Below are 17,071 nucleotides of genomic sequence, written 5' to 3' on the forward strand. Positions count from 1 at the left end.
TGCCCGGCCAGCAAAATTCTATCGAATACGTCATGTGTGTGTGTTTGTACCACTGCTATGCAGTTTGCCATTTCAATTCTGGGCATTTGTGCTCCAACTTCAGCTGAGCATCCGTAGCACCTGAAATCTTCTTCAGAGAAATATGATAGATGCAAATAATAGATGTTTTGCCGCTGATCACGAGACTCGATGCTACGAGGATAAAAAGGATGGATAGCTTCATTATTGCAACAATTTGGTACGTGCTTTATGGCGAAGTTGGCTCTGGTGACGCTGTGGCGTGGTGGTCTCCGTGTGAAAGAGGGCCTTGTTGGCTCTTTCGAAGAGGCTTCTGAGAATACGTGCAGAACGATTGTGCGAGCTTGAGAGATCTTCTCTGACTGGGCGAGAACTTAAGAAGGGGATTATAACATGGAAAGCTTTTCAGCCGTAAAACCATGGCCAGCCAGGTTCCTGCGGCGACGGTTGGAGCCGGGCATATGTGGAGGATAAGCCAGGTCTCAACGGCCATTACCGTTGAACTTTAACTTGAGTAATTCCTAATCCGTCGTATGGGCTGTAGAGCCCAATCTGACCGAGACCGCCTATTCTTCCTGTGCTAAAGCGACTGCTTTTGCTGTGTACTGAGTGACTTTGATGAGGAGGACCACGAGGGGCGACGGCGATAAACGCTGATAATAGAGGACGAAGACGATACACGACTATAACAGTAGCGATAATAGTAGCAATAACAGTGACGACTACAATAGCAACGATAGCGAACACACAGGAAAAGTAGTCGCTCTAGCACTACAAAATTAGGCGGTCTCATCTAATCCATACCATTCCCTTGTGGAAGTACCCGCCAGAACTCTTCTTAACCTCAACCGCCGCGTCTTTTTTGACAACAAGGTTACAATCGCCCTCCCGGGGCTTTCAGTCTGGGCCATTCCCAAGGTTTTGTGCCATTGCGAAGAGCAGGAGGACCAAAAGGGACAACAGGGATCAGGTAATGATGTTTGCGGAACTGCGGTGGCTCCCGCTCCACCCATAAGTCGATCAGGTTTCGCTTCTCGGCGGGCATCATATGCGGAAGAGGCATCTCGCTATATGCGGGGAGAGTTCTGGTCTTGGGGTCGCGATATATCTCCCAAGCCTGTCTCATGCGTCGTGCCTGGCCCGCGGTGAAGTGCATGCCTTCGTTGCTGTTTTCCCCCACCAGTAAGCTAACAGAAACAACAGAGTCCACTGGGCACACCCAACTCACCATCCAGTGTAAGTCATGTAGTTGCGAACGGGGTCGTATCCAGGCAGCAAGGGACACGAGTTCTGCGTTTCATTGCAAGTCTTTTGGAAGTAAGGGTTCATCTGCTGCCGACGAGTGTCCTCAACCTGGTCATCGTTGCGCTCGCAACCGCCTTGGAACGTGTGGTACAGGCCGAGCCAGTGGCCTGTCTCGTGCAACACCAGCTTCTCAATCATGGCCTCTGTCAGGCCGATCGTGGCAATGACGACAGCGTCACTGGCCAGGGGAAACTCCAGGCCCTTGCGCTTTGTGGGTGCGTCGAGGAGGGCCCACGGGAAGTTGGCGAAGCCGTAGGTTCCCAGGTTCGCGGGGACCAGGAACAGGTTGAGCGTGTCCGCTCCGCCGTGACGGTGGGTGCGGACCAAGGCCGAGGTGACGTTTCCCCATATCCTGAACCTGTGCTGGCTGGCAAATTCCGCGTCGACGTGTTCATAGGAGAACGGGCCGAACTCGAAGCCGACGCTGCGGTATTTGGTATAGGCTGCCTCGATGGCAGCAGTTTTGTTCTACAAAGAGGGAAGAGTAGCGTTAGCCTGGTTCTCGGTCAGTGCTTTAAAGAAGGAGTCCGAATGCTGGAGTTCAACCTGGAAGAAACTCCTGTAATTGCTGTTCCCGACGAGGACAATGTTGACAGGGATGCGGATCGGCTCTTTTTCCTTAAAGACGGCGGTGTCCTTGTACATGGACTCTAAGACAAGAAGATCGTCGCGGGCATGCTGCTCTCCATCTATGTGATCTGTTCCGCAGAGCGTGAAACCGATTTCATTGGGGTCGATCTCTCCGAAAGGGTGACCGAAGGAGGCCTTAGCCAGCAAGAGGGGCAAAGCCCACGCGAACTTGACCATGGTAGGCAATAAATGTTGCGATAGAATGAGGCAGGTATGTTAGAATTCATCTCAGAGACCACCTGCAGTAAAAACCGGGAGTTTTGTAGTGTGCTGTGGCCGAACAGGTTGATAAATTTAAAAAGAAGAACAGCTACGGCTGCAGCGCAGAATGTTAAATGGGCTGAACGCCCGCGGAGTCTGTTTGAAGCATTTCGTCAAATTCATTCATCCTATTTATCCCCTCATGCCTAATCACTAGGTTCTCTGTAGCCACATGTCTGGTGGCCTCAACGGGACATTTATACCACCAGCCAATAGACGTGCGCATCGCTGATGTCGACAGCGAAGCCACGCAACGATGAGAAATACAGAAACTTTCAACGGTAGTGGAAATGTCTGGAAAAGGTCCACTGAAGGAAATGGTTGAGCCCAGTTCAACTAGTAGAGCGCCGTTGAGACTTCGGGAGCTGCAGTTGCCTGGAGGCGCCATGCCGCACCGTTCTGGAATATGGCAGGCCAACTCGTCCAATGAAGAGACGGTGTCAGGCTCTAGCTTCGGAAAAGAGTGTCGATGGCCGACCCGGACGGCCTTCCGAAATCGTTGACCGAGGATTGCTTACCCCTTCGGCTGCAGTGGCTCCAGCCCGTCCAGGCAATGGAAGGTGAGGTAGATCGCGCGTGTGTGCGCCAAGATGTGACAGGGCGTCGTCAGCGGTCAGCCGGACGATTAAGATGCTGACGCCATCCGGTTCTCTGGGAATGGCCAACTTTCTGAAACGGAAAAATTGCTTTGTTGCTTATGAAGGATTAAGGGTATCATGTCGGTAATAACGTGGTGCTCATCTAGGCCTTCTTCAAGATGCGCTTGAGGAATCCTTTGCGGGATGTTGTTGATGATCCTGGAAGCGGGTCAGCGTCGTCTTCTTCTATTATCGAGCCGTACGGGCAGTGATGAGACGGCCAAGGCCAAGGAATCTTGGCAGCAAAGTGTGAAAGTGAACAATGCCAGAGCAACTTACCATCGACAACACTTTCGGCATCGGTCTTCTCTTTGGACAGAACAGGGGCACCGTTCTTGTCGACAAGCGTCACTTCTGAAGTCATCGCCGCGACATTGGACCTTGAAGGTGAAGCTGGCTGAGCAGGTCGACGAGGCATCGCTGAAGCGTGCATGCCAGGAATGACCATGGCTGATTCGTAGTATTTGCCAGACATGGTGCTCGTTACGGCGTCGCGAAGGATGGCCTTGAGGTAGGTCGTTTCGATGGAGCTCATGTGGAGATTTGAAGATGTTGCGTTGACGGAGGAATATCGTGAGTGTTCTCAATTGTATAGACTGAAGCTTGTTTGATTTACTGATGCCTTTCAATCTCAGGTCTCTGGGAGGGCTTGGCCGGGCTTTATACGCTTCGTGACCATGATGCTGAATTTCAGATTTCCAATCCTAAACGACCTCGGGGCCGAGTTCCCATCGCCTTGACTCACAGACACGCAAGCCACTTCCGAGAAATACATGGCATCATTTCAAAGGGCGCGTCGTCAGTCGACTACTCGAAACTTGCACGATGGAACTGGTCCGCCTTGCTAGCGCGCTGCTCCGGCGACTGTCAGACCGGGGCACATCGATGCCGAAGCGGATTCCTAAATGCAGCCACCGACGGACCAACGTCCAATTGTGCCCAGCATTGGAAATCTTACCAGAAAATACCTTGCAGGTCAGCCCTGTAAGCCCTTGCAACGTGAATGTCGGCCAGTCGATTCGGGTTAGATGGTCTGGATGTTTGAGCGAGAATTAGTAATGGGTACCTTCACCAGGCTAAATCACCATGATTCACCCGCCAACATGGGGTCGCTGTGGAGGTGTGGAGGGCCGGCTTCGGCTCGGCGAGCGCTGCCGAAGCCGAAAAAAGTGCAAGCCGATGCCGAGACCGACATTTCTTTCTCAAGCCGAACTCATTTGCTGTCTTGCATTCAACGAACAAACGTCGCCGAACAAACAAATGGAACACCGAGTTTGAGACGCCGAATCATTCGGAATCGGTTAATAATTATCCAATTAATTTGAAAATTTTATCCTTACAGAAGAATGGAGTCAACGGAGCCGAGACTGTTCCGCAAAAACGGACGGGCTCAGGCTTGTGAGCCATGCCGCAAACGCAAAGTAGCCTGCGACCACACACAACCCATTTGTAACAGATGCAGAAAGTCGAAGAACCCAGAAGCATGCGAGTACATTGTCAGCAGCACCCCTGTGGCTCGAGAAAGTCCCAGACCGAATCGATCAAGAGAACATCGGCGAGCAAGAGACACCCGGGGCTCTGTGGCGCCATCGCCCCTGACACTCGCCTTTCCCCCATCATTGCCAGGCCATCCTTCAGGTTCAACAGCGAGAGCTCCGATAACAGTGCCCACACCGACCAGTGCGACGCCTGGGCGGCGGACCGGCTCCGTCTCCGCAAGCCACCCCACAAGCCCCGAGTCCGTGGCCGCCACTCCGAGCGTCCTCGGCATCGGCTACCTAGGCTTCACCTCTTTCTCCGGGATCTACGAGGAGACCCGGCATAATCTGAACCGGCTTCAGTCATCCGGAACAGCCCCAATCAGTGAAATCGGCACGACCAACTACTGCGGCTTGGAGTGCTCTCCGCCCCTGACGCCACAAGCTCTCGAGACATGCCTCAACATCCTCCGCCACGTGCCGAACCGGGAAGCCGGACTGAAGTTATGGGATAGCCATTCGAGCCCGAGCGACGGCTGGATTCGTCCTGTTGGGCGGCGGATTATGCTCTCTCTCTATGAGACCTTCCCACGGCACTTCAACAGCGCTACGCCAGTGAGTGACAGGGAGATGGAGGCTCTTGCGCGTACCATATGCGCCAATACGGCGAAGCGCATCAACGACGAGGAAGCGGACCCGGAGAAATGGGTCGCTCAGCTTACTGGGCCGAACCTGCGATGGGAGTCGCTTGGTGTCGTCTTCGTGTATTGGGAGCTCGCGGCGAGATATCTCGGGCCGTATCGGCCGGACGTGGGCATGCAATTCGAGTCTGTGGACGAGAGCACCAAGATAGTGATGAGATACCGGTATTGCATAGGTGCATGCATTGAGCTGACAAAGGCTGCCGGTAGCGGAGGAAACACACTACTCCTGTTCATGTCCGTAAGGAGAACAGTCATTGAGTCGCTCTTCTCTGGTGATGCCGGTAAGTAATCTCTTTAGTTTTCATCATAAGACCATACTGACAAGTATTCTGAAGGATTTGCATGCTGGCAACTGCACTCCGAGACCGTGGCGCTGACCACGTTTCTCGGCTTCCACGCTGAAGTCGATACCGAGCCATACGTGCCGACCATCGGCGCCGAGATCAAACGCAAGGTCTTTGCGTACATTTTCTACATGGACAAGGTTCTTGCATCGTTTTCCGGCAGGCCGCCGTTGATGAGCCGCAGATATGCACGCACACCCCCGCCCCTGGACCTCAAGGATGAGCATCTGCTCTCCGACAAAGCCACTTTGGCTCGTCATGTAGCTAACCTTGACGAGAATGGGTGGAACACTGAGGGCGGATTGTATTCCGCGACCTTCATCCGCGCCCGTGTAATGCTTGCTCGCATTCGAGACGAGTTGTTCGAGATCGCTCTTGGCCATGGCCCAGTGACATCCGTTGAGACTGTTTTGTAAGCGAATGCCCCTCCTCCGATGGTTCACAGACAGGCTGCTGACATTATCACCCCTGTAGAGAAATCAAAGAGAGGCAATTGAGAACCATCGCTGGATTCCCACCGATTGTTGTATTCAAAGATGAGGACATTCAAGATCGGAAGATTGATGTGGCCATACTCTACATACGACTCATCGTGTACCTGGAGCATCTCCAGAACATGTTCTTCATCGAGAGGCTTCTCGTGAAGCGCGGACATGATGATGGCGCGTTGCTAGCAGTCAGTTTTGAGATGGTTTCCAAGACTCTCCTGTTCTGGACAAACATGGACCGCCTGTCCGTGATGAATGGTGACTTTGAGTGGCTCGTACGTATATTCATTACCCCTGAGCCCCTTATCCACCCAATGGACTCACATAGAGATACTAATACATATAGGTCATGGCATATGCCGCTCCCGGAGGCGGCATCCTCTGTCTTGAGCTACTCAAGCCCACTCTCCACGGGGGCAACCACCCCCAGAACCCCAAGTTGACTCGCTCAAGTATAATCCAGAAACTAAGCCTGCTCGTGGGCTTTCTCGACTGGGTTAGCCCAACCGCTCCGAACGGGGATCTCTGTGCCGACTGCAAGGTAATTATTCAGCACGTCCTCGACCAGGCCCTGAACAATCCGGCCGCCGCAGCTGCAGGCGCGTTTGCCTCCGCAGACGGCGGAGTTGGGCTCCCCGCCGGTTTGGATTCGATGGACTGGGACTTTTCGACACAGCTGGACTTCAATTTCGACCTGCTGGACACCTTTGACTGGTTACGGCCGGACGTGGCTTCGGTCCAGCAAGCTTGATATGGCAAAGGGTGGATTGACGGTGAGGCGGCTGCGGCTGCGTCTCCCGAGAGATGCTTGTTTAGGGGGCCCACCTCATGTATTCTTTCATGATGAGTGCGCCCTTCACAAACGATACCAGTGACTCTTTAGTATCAAGGAGGTGTCTCAAGGTCTTGTTTAGATGTTTGGTGGACAGATGAGTCAAGCGGCATGCGTCATATGAAGCTAGTGGAATTGGCCGCCCCACCCGGGAATTCACGATGCTTCATCAACTTGCGAGATACCCTTAATGCCATGCTAAAAGAATACATGTGCAATGATTTGCTTTAGATAAATGCTGTATTGAGCTATTCAGAAGGCCCAAACATGCGCCGTAAAGAGGGAGAAGTGGTTGCCTCACTTGATGAGTCCAGCGGAGCAAAACAAACAGCAAAAAAAAATACAACACCGGGCATTCGCCGGTCGTCACCGACCCGACTACTACTCCAGCCTTCATTAGCTTATCTATGGGAGAGCGGACGGGATCCCGAGCTTTCCAATGGGTATGGTCGTATGTGCTTGGCGATGGTGTCTAGGATCACCATAACCCCAGAGCGTATCGCACCACTACCAACCCATCCGGTCGTCAGAGTCAACTACTGCCAATGAAACATGTGAAAGCGCACACATTGTTGCTTAAGATGGGATGTTATGGCTTTATCCGGGTGAACAGTCACCTGCGTGGATGACATCTTAGGGTGGTGGAGTTGACCGCCACACCCCGGGTTCGCGATGCTTCATCAACTTGTGAGATACCTCTGATGTCATACAATAGTTTAGTTAGATGTAATAGCTTTGTTCAGATCCCGAAAGTTCCAAACAGGCGCTTCTCAAGGGATTTTGAAACCAAACTCAGCTTTTCCTCCAGAGTTTTGCCGCTTCAGTCATTGAAGCACCGTTCACGATAGCATCCGTCATTGCCTTCTCTGTTTCCGCTAGAGAAGACATCAATTCAAGTGTTCGCCCCACCAATCCCTTGGGCACGCAGACTACCCCGTTCAAGTCGCCAACATTCCAGTCCTCCGGTTGAATAATAGTATCTCGGCCATCTTGCGAGATGGTAACCGGCTCATTGATCTGATCATGTTAGTCGCTTGGACAGGTTTCTGAGATATGAATAGAAAAGCGACCGCCCAATTTCCCTGTGTCTGCGAGTTTATGTTTCCTGTGAAGGTAATTACTTATGTTATGGACGATAGTGACGATGACAACCACGACGAAAACCACGACGACGAAAGTGACGATGACGATACCGGCAGCGGCAACGATGATGACGACGACAGTAATAACGACGAATATAGTAGTAACGACAATAACAGCAAAGTATAGTAAGCTATATAACCACAAGAAAAGTTGTAGCTCTAGCACAGGAAAAAAAGGCGGTCTCAAGCAGCTAGAAATACAAGAAGAAAAGAGGATGTTCACTTACTTCGCTGACATAAAGGGAACCATGAGGAGGTGTGGGAGCCACACCGCGACCAAAAGCCTACACAGCGGTTGGCTACCGAGTCGGCATCATCGCACGTGGAGATCATTGTGCGCAAAGACCTACGGGATATTCCAGCTCGCGAAGCTCTTCAAGGTCTCTCAGTCGCCCATCGATCACCGTACCGACAGCTCCGAGCGTCTGAGCTCTTCGGGTGGTCAGCCCTCCCCAGCAGGCATTGATGGTGTTCTCGGGACAAGAGATGAGGATCACGGCACTGGGACACTGTCCAACTCAAGGCGATCACGATGATCCATCAGTATGTTCAGTTCATGAAGTCTATCGCAGAGACTTACAAAATGCCCGGTACCACCTTTAAGGGTTGCGTTTCCGCCCCTGGCGGACGAGGACTTGACGGTAAACGCTAGGCCAACTATTTTTGTTTGACCAGACTGGCGATTAGGCGACTGCAGTGTTAGGCCAGGTAGGAAGCCGTCGCCAGGTACGTCAAGCTTCATGAGCGTATCTGCGACATCCCAGCTGAGTCGACTTCGCCGTCAGCTTTCCGACCGCTGGATCAAGAAAACCAGCTCAGTAGCAGCCATATATACTCTTTCTTTCCTTTGACCATTTTGCATGTCACGATGGGGGGCACTGGGGTCTACTTCTTCGGTGTTGCTTTCCTGCTACACAGAAGAAGGGGCGGCGCAGGTCTACGGCATTAAAAGGTAGGTGTGTACTGTGAACAGCCTTCCGAGTGTCAGAGCTAGGAGGACAGACCTGCCGCACTGTGGATGCCCACGACCCTTTTGTCTTACGGTAGGCGTCACATGATTGAGAATCGAAGCCGAACCTTGAACTTACTTCTCCTTAGCAACGACGTTTTTGCAATCTCTTCCACCCCTGAAATTATCAGCCCAGAGGATCCAACCACCTGTGACGCCTTCCGCTCATCAGGCAAAATCCCTTCGACTTCCCTTCAAACTGAGCCAAATATATTGTCTATCAAGACCCCACCAAATACATCCTTTCCCGGAGACTGAATGATCCTGTTAATCCGATTTCCTTTGCCAGCTGCAAGCCAACCGTCGTTGTCTTCCAACATTTCGTTCATGACCAAGCCGTCAGGGTTTTCCGCCTTTGGCATCGTCTTTCTGAACCCTCTACGATCCACCACGTGCATCCCACGTGTCCACTGACCGGAGGCTTCAACGCGGATGTCCTCAGGTATGGGCGTAGACTTCCAGCGTGTGTCTTCTTTAGTCAGGATGTACCAGATGGTCATGGGATCATGCAGTTGAAGACCAGCATCGGAGGTGCTGTTTGGCCCCTTCATTGAGTCGATCTTGTCGAAAGTTTGGGACATGAAGTGCTCGGTCCACTGCGCCAAGGGGCTCCCGCTCGCCAATAGAGGTGTGATTTTCTCTGCGAAGTGCCGTCTGAAGAGGCGGTGCGGGGTCGTGATGTCCAAAGGAAACAAAGTCAGCTTGAGCTTGCCTTTCACATCCTTCGGGTATGGAGGAAGCGAAGCTGCGAGCGGCATCGTGGATTTGGGAGAAGGCGATGTCAGGGCGAAGACTCGGGCCGTTGCAGCTGGATCTGCATAAGTATTGAACTCAGCCATCGGCGTGATGTTGCCTGGCAAGTCAATTGCCCCTCCCATAACGACAACTTCCTTGACGCGAAGGAAAGTGTCTACATCTTCGGCGGCCGCCAGCGCTAGATTGGTCAACGGTCCGATGGCAGCGATTGTGATGGAGTTAGGAGGGCTCTCGCGCAACAAGCGGAGAATCTCTTTGTAGGCGGGCTCTCTGGATGGGATGAACAGCGAAGATGAGAAGTTCTGCTGATCTCCATGGAAGGCGGCGTCCCAATTCTCCCCTGGAGTGAGATGAGGATGCTCAGTGTGGACACCATGAAGACCATCAGCACCATCTGTAAGTTGTTCAGCAATTGTTCGGTACTCTGACTTCATTACTCACGGAAATGGTCTGCAGCAAGCTCGTCTTCCTCAAGCGGATGCGCTGCACCGACTGCGACGAGCGGCTTGAACGCCTTGAGCGCATCAAAACCCAAGTGTTTGCCGTTGGCCTCCCGCCATGCCATCTCCTTCTCGAGAACGTGGAAGAGAGCGACGACATTGCGAAGGCAACTGTTTGGTTAACAAAAGTCGAGCAATTGGCATCAGAATGATAACTCACCTGGTGACAGGAACGTTGCCGTAAGTGACGGACAACAAGAGCACCTCCAGATCCTCTGGAGATGACGAAAGTGCTTGAAGAATGGCCAGCACATCGTCGACACCTATCAAGAAGAGACTCAGAACTCTGATCACAGCATTCAGAATGTTCACTAACCCGGGTCTGTGTCAATGATGATGCGGTTCTTTGGAGCCATGTTCGCAGTGTCAAGGCTTGGTGGAAGTTATAGGGATGGACGGTCGGTGTGGCACAAAAGGGAGAGCCCGGAAAGTTCGACTTAAGTACGAATACTGGGTTAGGGCTTCATCAGGCGGAAAACCAATGGTAAGCCTCCGCAGGCATAGCCTAGCTCCCGGACACCCATTACGGGATTATTGTCATGACGCCGCAGGCGGGGATGGCAGCGGTACTACATTGGCTTTATCCCTCCTCACAGCCCTTGCTGGTGGACCTATTCTTGGTATCCATGGAACCGGAGATCTTCTCCAAGGACGCACAGCTGCAGTTCACTATGAACCCCGCCCTCCAAGGAATCGAAGAGATCCAGCAAAGCTTTGTGCCCGCCTTCGGTACTCTCTTGTACATGAAGCACGTGCCTATGAACTTTGTAAAGTTGGATCTGAGTTCTGGATGTACCTTCTGCATCCTCGAGATTGGAAGTCACAGTCCTCTCGGTGAAGTCTGCGCATTTGAGTAGGGAGTTTCTATTGTGTCTATGATACTCAGGATAGCCAAAGCCGAGAGTTCTCATCTAGGATCAGCTCAGATTCGACTCCAATCAAGTTGCAATATGGATGTTGGAACTCGGTAATGTAGGAGTGCGTCAATGGCGTCCTCGGGCGTCTGCACCGTCACGATGATAGCAGAATTGGTTGGGCGTATGAACTGCTCCTCTACAGCCTGTTTAACCCACTTCAAAATTCCATCGAAGAATCCATCGATATTCAGAAGACAAACACCCCGCGAGTGAATACCCAACTGAACCCATGTGGCAGCTTCAAGAATTTCCTCAATAGTCCCGTATCCTCCCGAGAGCGCAATGAAGCCGGATCCTGGACCACCCGCAAAAACTTCCTCGGCCATCATACGCTTACCGGGTATGCATATCTTTCACAACTGTGGTGCGGCCATATGTCATCTTGTCCGGGATGGGCATCTTATTCTCGGCACACATGCTGCGGTAGCTATCGTCGCGCTCAAACTTGACCAGGGGCTCGGGGATGATGCCATGGACTGCTTCCGGTCCGGAAATGGACACAAGGGTCTTGGCCAACTCGCCCATGAGTCCGACTGTGCCACCTCCGTAGACTAGACGAGTCTCGTAAGCATTTTGATGATGTATTTTTGAGATTGAGCGCCTCTTTCTTACCCAGATCAAAGTTTTTGGCAGCCATCAACTGAGCGAGCTTGCGAGCGGCTTCCATGTGCTTTGGGCTATAACCCGTAGACGAGCCGCAGTATATACATATTCTCGTTCGTTTGGGGGTATCATGGTTGAGGCGAGTCTCTGTGCTAGCGACTGACATCTTGCTTGCTTCCCAGTAAACCACTGATGTAGAAGAAAGAGAGGAAGAAAGTAGGTGAGTGAGTGGTCACTGAGGAAAGATAAATAAATACGTGAGGATATCGGGATGTGGAAGAAGCAACAGCGGCCTCTTAATAGTAGACGGATGAGTTCGGGCCAGGAGACTCTCAGAAAGCTGGGGCTTGCCCATAGCACAGCGAGCCCTAAGTGCCTAGTTCTGATCAAATTCAACTGTGATGTCCCGTAGCCCACCCTGGAGTGGCGCACAGGGCCACCTCACGAAAGGCGTAGTCGCACATGTTGATGCGATGTCATTGCATCAGACTCGTGATCCCTGTCGGGTGGTGTGGGGGAGGAGCAGTCCCACGATCCTGGATACCGTTGTTTAAAGAGATGAACCAATCGTAAGGCGACAATTGCGAGCCAGCCAATGAGAAGTAAGCGGGAGAATCTTGACTCGCCCATGACTCTCTGGGTTAGCACAGGGGCATTTCCGCCGAACTTACCAAGTGAAGGGGGAGAACTTCGTGTCTCTTTTTCTTTTCAATCCTGAATTTGACGGAGACTTTTCGTTGGTCTACTATAATCCCGAAAGCGCCACCCGTCATGTCACTTTTAGCATCAGTGGTTTGTGTCGATGTACGGTCATGAATACAGGCCGAAATCGATCGAGAAAGCCAACAGCCAGGATGTCAATATCTCGGGTCAAGTCTGGCTGCAAGACCTGCAAGTAAGTCCCCCTCGGAAGGGCTCATAAAACGCCGGACCATGACTTAAATGTCTCACAGAATCCGAAGAGTCAAATGTGATGAGAACAGGCCAGCTTGCCAAAGATGCTTGTCTACGGGCAGAACCTGCGATGGGTACGGCATTTGGGGCGGCGGAGGCGGGCGCCGTTCCCTTGCATCCAGTCACGCAGCACATCCCTTGGCACAACCATCCTCAATCTCGCGTCATAATACACGTGCTGGTGCCTTGAGCCTCAGTCATGACGAGCACAGGCAATTTGAGTGGTTCGCTCGCCGTACCACCGGCAAGCTACCCGGGGTCTTCACATGTGCTCTGTTCTGGGAAACCCTGGTGCTTCAGGCGAGCTCAACGGAGCCAGCGGTGTTATATGCTGTGCTAGCGCTCGGTGCCGCCCACAGGATGGAGATTGCGAATGCGTGTTGCTGCAAAGTCGAATCGGAGGACTCCGAGTTATCCAATATCACTACCCAAAAGCGGTTGGCCTTGCAGTACTACAACAAGGCGATTGGTCTGCTTCGACCTCAATTATGCAACAGACGCCCGGAATCCGTGCGCATTTCTCTTGTTGTTTGCATCATATTCATCTATTTAGAATTCATGCAGGAGCGTTATGAAGATGGTTACGTTCACTTCCGGCACGGCCTCCAACTTTTGGACCTTCTCACTCCAGGTCTTTCGAGCGGGTCGAGGTCATTTCGAGACTGTGCCGATGAGTCTCTCGCCGAAACCCTCGCTTGGCTCGATATCCAGACAACTCTCCTCAAAACAAACGCTTCCCAGGGTCACTACTCTCGAAAACTTCCCTCTTGGCATGATACCGAAGTGCCCACTGCTTTTCGAGATATCCTTCATGCCCGTCAGAGCATGGATAGACTTTTATTTCGATCTTACGCACTAGAAGAACAGAGTCGACAAAGTAGCTACAATTCAGCCACAACGTTCGACCTGCTCGGTAGTCAGAAACGTCTTAGGAATGACCTCGCATTCTGGTCAAAGACCTTCGGTACCTACACCAAGAAAATGTGGCCTTTTATTGGGGATCAAGACAAAGCTGCCTACAGCTACCTACCGGTGTATCGCGAGATGGCTTTCATCATTGTCGAAACCAGTCTCTATCCAACGGACGAATCGATCTTCGACCGCTACACAGACAACTTTGTCTTCATTTTGTCGGCGATAAAAGATATCCTGGAGGCCATGTTACCCGTACCACTAAATCATGTGACATCGAGGCACTGCACTCAGCGGTTCAGTTACTCTGCTCAAATGGGTCTAATCCCGCCGCTTTATTACACAGCCATGAATTGTCGAGTACCAATTCTCAGGAGACAGGCCGTTGAGCTTGTCACCACAGGACTCCACGAGGAAGGCATTTGGGACACGTCCTTGTCGGCACAGATGGCCAGAGAAGTAATCTCGTTGGAAGAAAAAGGCTTATGTGGATAGGACGAGTAGCTACGACGATGACGCTTACGTTGGTAGTGTATAAGGGTCATCTCATAGAGCTGCAAACGTTTGAATAACTTCAGCGGTTGACCGGGTGAACACTTGATAATTGGCAAGTTTTATGTTGAGTTTTGCTATCCGGGCGGATACTTCTGGCTAATTGGTCGGATGACTATTATAATAAGTCAAATAGTTTATTTTATACTAATAACTTAATATCCCTGTCGTCCCTGTCGCTCCTATCGTCCCTGTTCCTATCGTTGTCACTATTGTCTTCGTTGTTATCCTTATTATCGTCGATACCTACTACCCGCCCGGATAGCTCGAAGTATCCGCCCGGATAGTAAACTCTCTATATTACCAACATCTACAATACTAACACATCCATGGATCTCTACATATTGGCGATCAATAGTTATCTATTCAAGGGGGATATGTGTCTCAAAGTCCGTAGGGAAACTCATCAGTTATACAGCGTTGAGTTTTGCCATGATATCCGAGCCTCTTCCGGTGTTCACACGCCTTGGTGATGATCCCTGTGATTCAGCTGTTCGGAAATTTCAGAAAGCCTCAGATCGTCCACGTCTTTATCAACAGAAGACGACACAACGCGACCGGGAAACCACACATTAAAGGCCCCCGAGCACAAGAACATAAGAGCAGTGTCTAGGCAGTAGAGGTACACCTCATTGCTTTGCAGCGTACCTGTCTGCCCCTCTGCAAACTCGGCAACCCTGAAGATGGATCGGACGAGAATGAGCAAGGAGGTGAAGTAAAGCACCAAGACGTATTCCTTCCAGGGTCTAACCCCTGCAAGACTGAGAGTAGTCGGTTGTCGTAGGATGCGGTAGTGGAAGACGGAGATTGACGCCATGAAGCATGCGAAGAAGAGGATTTGGATGCCGAGGCCAACGAGGATCATGTCCTGGCCGCGATCGATCCCGCTTTTGTCGTCTGCGCCGGAAAGAATGCCTCCTCCTACGACAAGTCAGAATGAAGTGTCTATCGCTAATACCGGAAGACTGACCTATACACTGGAAAGCGAAGGAGAGCACATCCCCGAACACGAAGATTTTAGTCAACCATCTCACGGGTATGAAAGACAGATGCTCGGCACGGAGAGAGCTGATGATGCGACCTAGCAGCATGTAGATAGAGGCAGCATACAGCGCCGGGGCGAGTAGCGGCCCAAGGGTTTGGATGATGAAGGGTATCTGCGACCAGTCCGGAGTCTCGGCTGCGTTGACTGCTCGGGCTGAGTACCCAACTACCTGGACTGTGGAAATGTCAATCAAAAAATCTCTGAGACGAAATGCTTGTATGATCTCTTACAAATGGAGCCCACGACGAATGGGATGAAATACCATGTTCTGGCACGGACGGTTTGGAAGACATGGAGGACGCTGCTGATACCGAATAAGGCGGCGAATGTGATCGCAGCAGCGAGCGAGGGGTCATAATGATACTTTGAAGGAGGCTTCTGCGTTTCTGACATTTTGATTGCCGTCCTTGTTGGTCTTACTGTTCTCTTTGTCTTGATATTGATTGTTGATTGCTGGCTGAATAGCTACTTTGGCAACATACTTCAGCGGGGATACTGGGAGCATAGCATCGTTTATACTCCACTGTGGGATTACTTAAATTGTGAGCCTGGACCTTTTCAAGATCCTTACTGAGTCTACTATGCCAAATTGCAGAAATATGCTTGAAGTTGATGGTAGGACGGTGCTCGGGACTTTCTTTCCTCTTTAACACGCCTCGGTGCTTATGCACAGCCCGAGCCGGCGCCAAAACATGAACACGAGAAAATGCGCAGTCAAGCCGCGCGCATGTGTGCAAAATCTTTAGCTGTCGCCTTTTATTGAATGCTCCCGGACTCTGTTGTGGCTTGGAGATGACGAATATCTGGCTTGTTGTCGCATGAGGGTCTGCAACCCAGCAACGTTGAGCCCCCCTGCGTGAATATCCTGTCCACGAACCCATGATCAGCTGAAAGACAACTTGGGATGACAGCCACAGTCAATCTTAGCTACAATGAAGTCAATCTATCCGTTCGGCCCCTGAGTGGTCTTCGTGGCCTAATTGAGTTGCGCGGGGAACAACACGTCCCCCCGGAAGCAGGGATCTCGCGGTGTTGTAATGCTGCTCTTGTCTACAGAAACAAGTTAGTAGCATTGCAGAGCCATGAATGCCTGCCATCATGATACTGGTCCCGACTATCCAGATTCGGGCCCGAAAAGAAGGGTCTGGATCGTGAGCTAACTGCGCGACCTGCTCAAAACCCCGAGAGAAAGGAACCGGGGAAAGGCCCTGCGGCGGATGAGTCCGGACAACTACGAATGTGAGCTCACAACTCCGCCAGGTTTCATACTTTAAGTTGACGGTATCCATGCCCGGTTTGCATGAGTGTCTGGCCTCTATTAAGAGCTGAAGCGGACGGTCAATGTCTGCAGGGCAGGAAAACCTGGACCAGTGTCTTGGGACCACTCTCAATGTAAGGCATGCCCTTACCATATAAGGAGCAAGTATAAAGGAAGAATTAGGCCTGCGCTGTTAGCTTGGATAAAATCACTGCACTGAAATTTGAGTATTACAACGGTCCCTAACTTCCCTACATCACAATGTCCTGGATCTTGATCCTGTCCGTGATTCTCGGCGGCGGTGCTGCGGAGATGTTCAGACCAAATGTTCACTCAACGTATCTGAACGTAAGACTACTACAAAATAAAGCCCGTCTGGCAAGGCACGCACTGACGTGATAACCAAGACTCAATCTCGTCCTTGCACAACCTCTTCTCGGACCAGACCACCGGCTCCTACTGGACCAGCTCCTTTCTAACAACAACGGGCTCCCAATACCTCGCCCTATCTTACGTTCTGGGCAATGTCTGCAAGTCTTCTCTTCTGGCACTGGATTCCTTCGAATACTGGAACAATCTCCAATAAGCCACCCCTCAAAACACCTCCCTCGCCGCCGCCCCTGAATTCACAGTCTCAGTCAGCACCTGCGGCGTGGGATCCGCGGCAAGCGACTTCATCTCCAGCCCATCTCTCGACATCTACCGCTCCGCAACCGTCAGAGATG

General features: G+C 51.6%; 5 protein-coding genes across 5 annotated transcripts; 1 reads left to right on the plus strand and 4 right to left on the minus strand.

Annotated features, from left to right (window-relative positions):
- Positions 1–1,242: 1,242 nt before the first annotated feature.
- COL26b_004116 (uncharacterized protein) lies at positions 1,243–2,130 on the minus strand (the record flags this gene model as incomplete). The annotated part of the gene is made up of 2 exons (XM_053176997.1): positions 1,243–1,791; positions 1,870–2,130. 2 exons carry the CDS (start codon positions 2,128–2,130, stop codon positions 1,243–1,245), a joined length of 810 nt encoding a protein of 269 aa, XP_053039066.1.
- An 825-nt stretch (positions 2,131–2,955) lies between these two features.
- COL26b_004117 (uncharacterized protein) lies at positions 2,956–3,387 on the minus strand (the record flags this gene model as incomplete). Its single annotated transcript, XM_053176998.1, has 2 exons — positions 2,956–3,011; positions 3,132–3,387. 2 exons carry the CDS (start codon positions 3,385–3,387, stop codon positions 2,956–2,958), a joined length of 312 nt encoding a protein of 103 aa, XP_053039067.1.
- Positions 3,388–4,335: 948 nt separating this feature from the next.
- On the plus strand, positions 4,336–6,617 carry COL26b_004118 (uncharacterized protein; the record flags this gene model as incomplete). The annotated part of the gene is made up of 5 exons (XM_053176999.1): positions 4,336–4,490; positions 4,534–5,315; positions 5,370–5,790; positions 5,853–6,141; positions 6,213–6,617. 5 exons carry the CDS (start codon positions 4,336–4,338, stop codon positions 6,615–6,617), a joined length of 2,052 nt encoding a protein of 683 aa, XP_053039068.1.
- Positions 6,618–9,043: 2,426 nt separating this feature from the next.
- COL26b_004119 (uncharacterized protein) lies at positions 9,044–10,461 on the minus strand (the record flags this gene model as incomplete). Its single annotated transcript, XM_053177000.1, has 4 exons — positions 9,044–9,999; positions 10,047–10,216; positions 10,266–10,368; positions 10,422–10,461. The coding sequence occupies 4 exons, from the start codon at positions 10,459–10,461 to the stop codon at positions 9,044–9,046; spliced, it is 1,269 nt and encodes a 422-aa protein (XP_053039069.1).
- Positions 10,462–11,355: 894 nt separating this feature from the next.
- Positions 11,356–11,689, minus strand: COL26b_004120 (uncharacterized protein; the record flags this gene model as incomplete). Its single annotated transcript, XM_053177001.1, has 2 exons — positions 11,356–11,573; positions 11,635–11,689. 2 exons carry the CDS (start codon positions 11,687–11,689, stop codon positions 11,356–11,358), a joined length of 273 nt encoding a protein of 90 aa, XP_053039070.1.
- Positions 11,690–17,071: the final 5,382 nt, after the last annotated feature.

This window comes from Colletotrichum chrysophilum (genome assembly GCF_026319265.1).
Source record: "Colletotrichum chrysophilum strain AFK26 chromosome Unknown scaffold_24, whole genome shotgun sequence".
Lineage (NCBI taxonomy): Eukaryota > Fungi > Ascomycota > Sordariomycetes > Glomerellales > Glomerellaceae > Colletotrichum > Colletotrichum chrysophilum.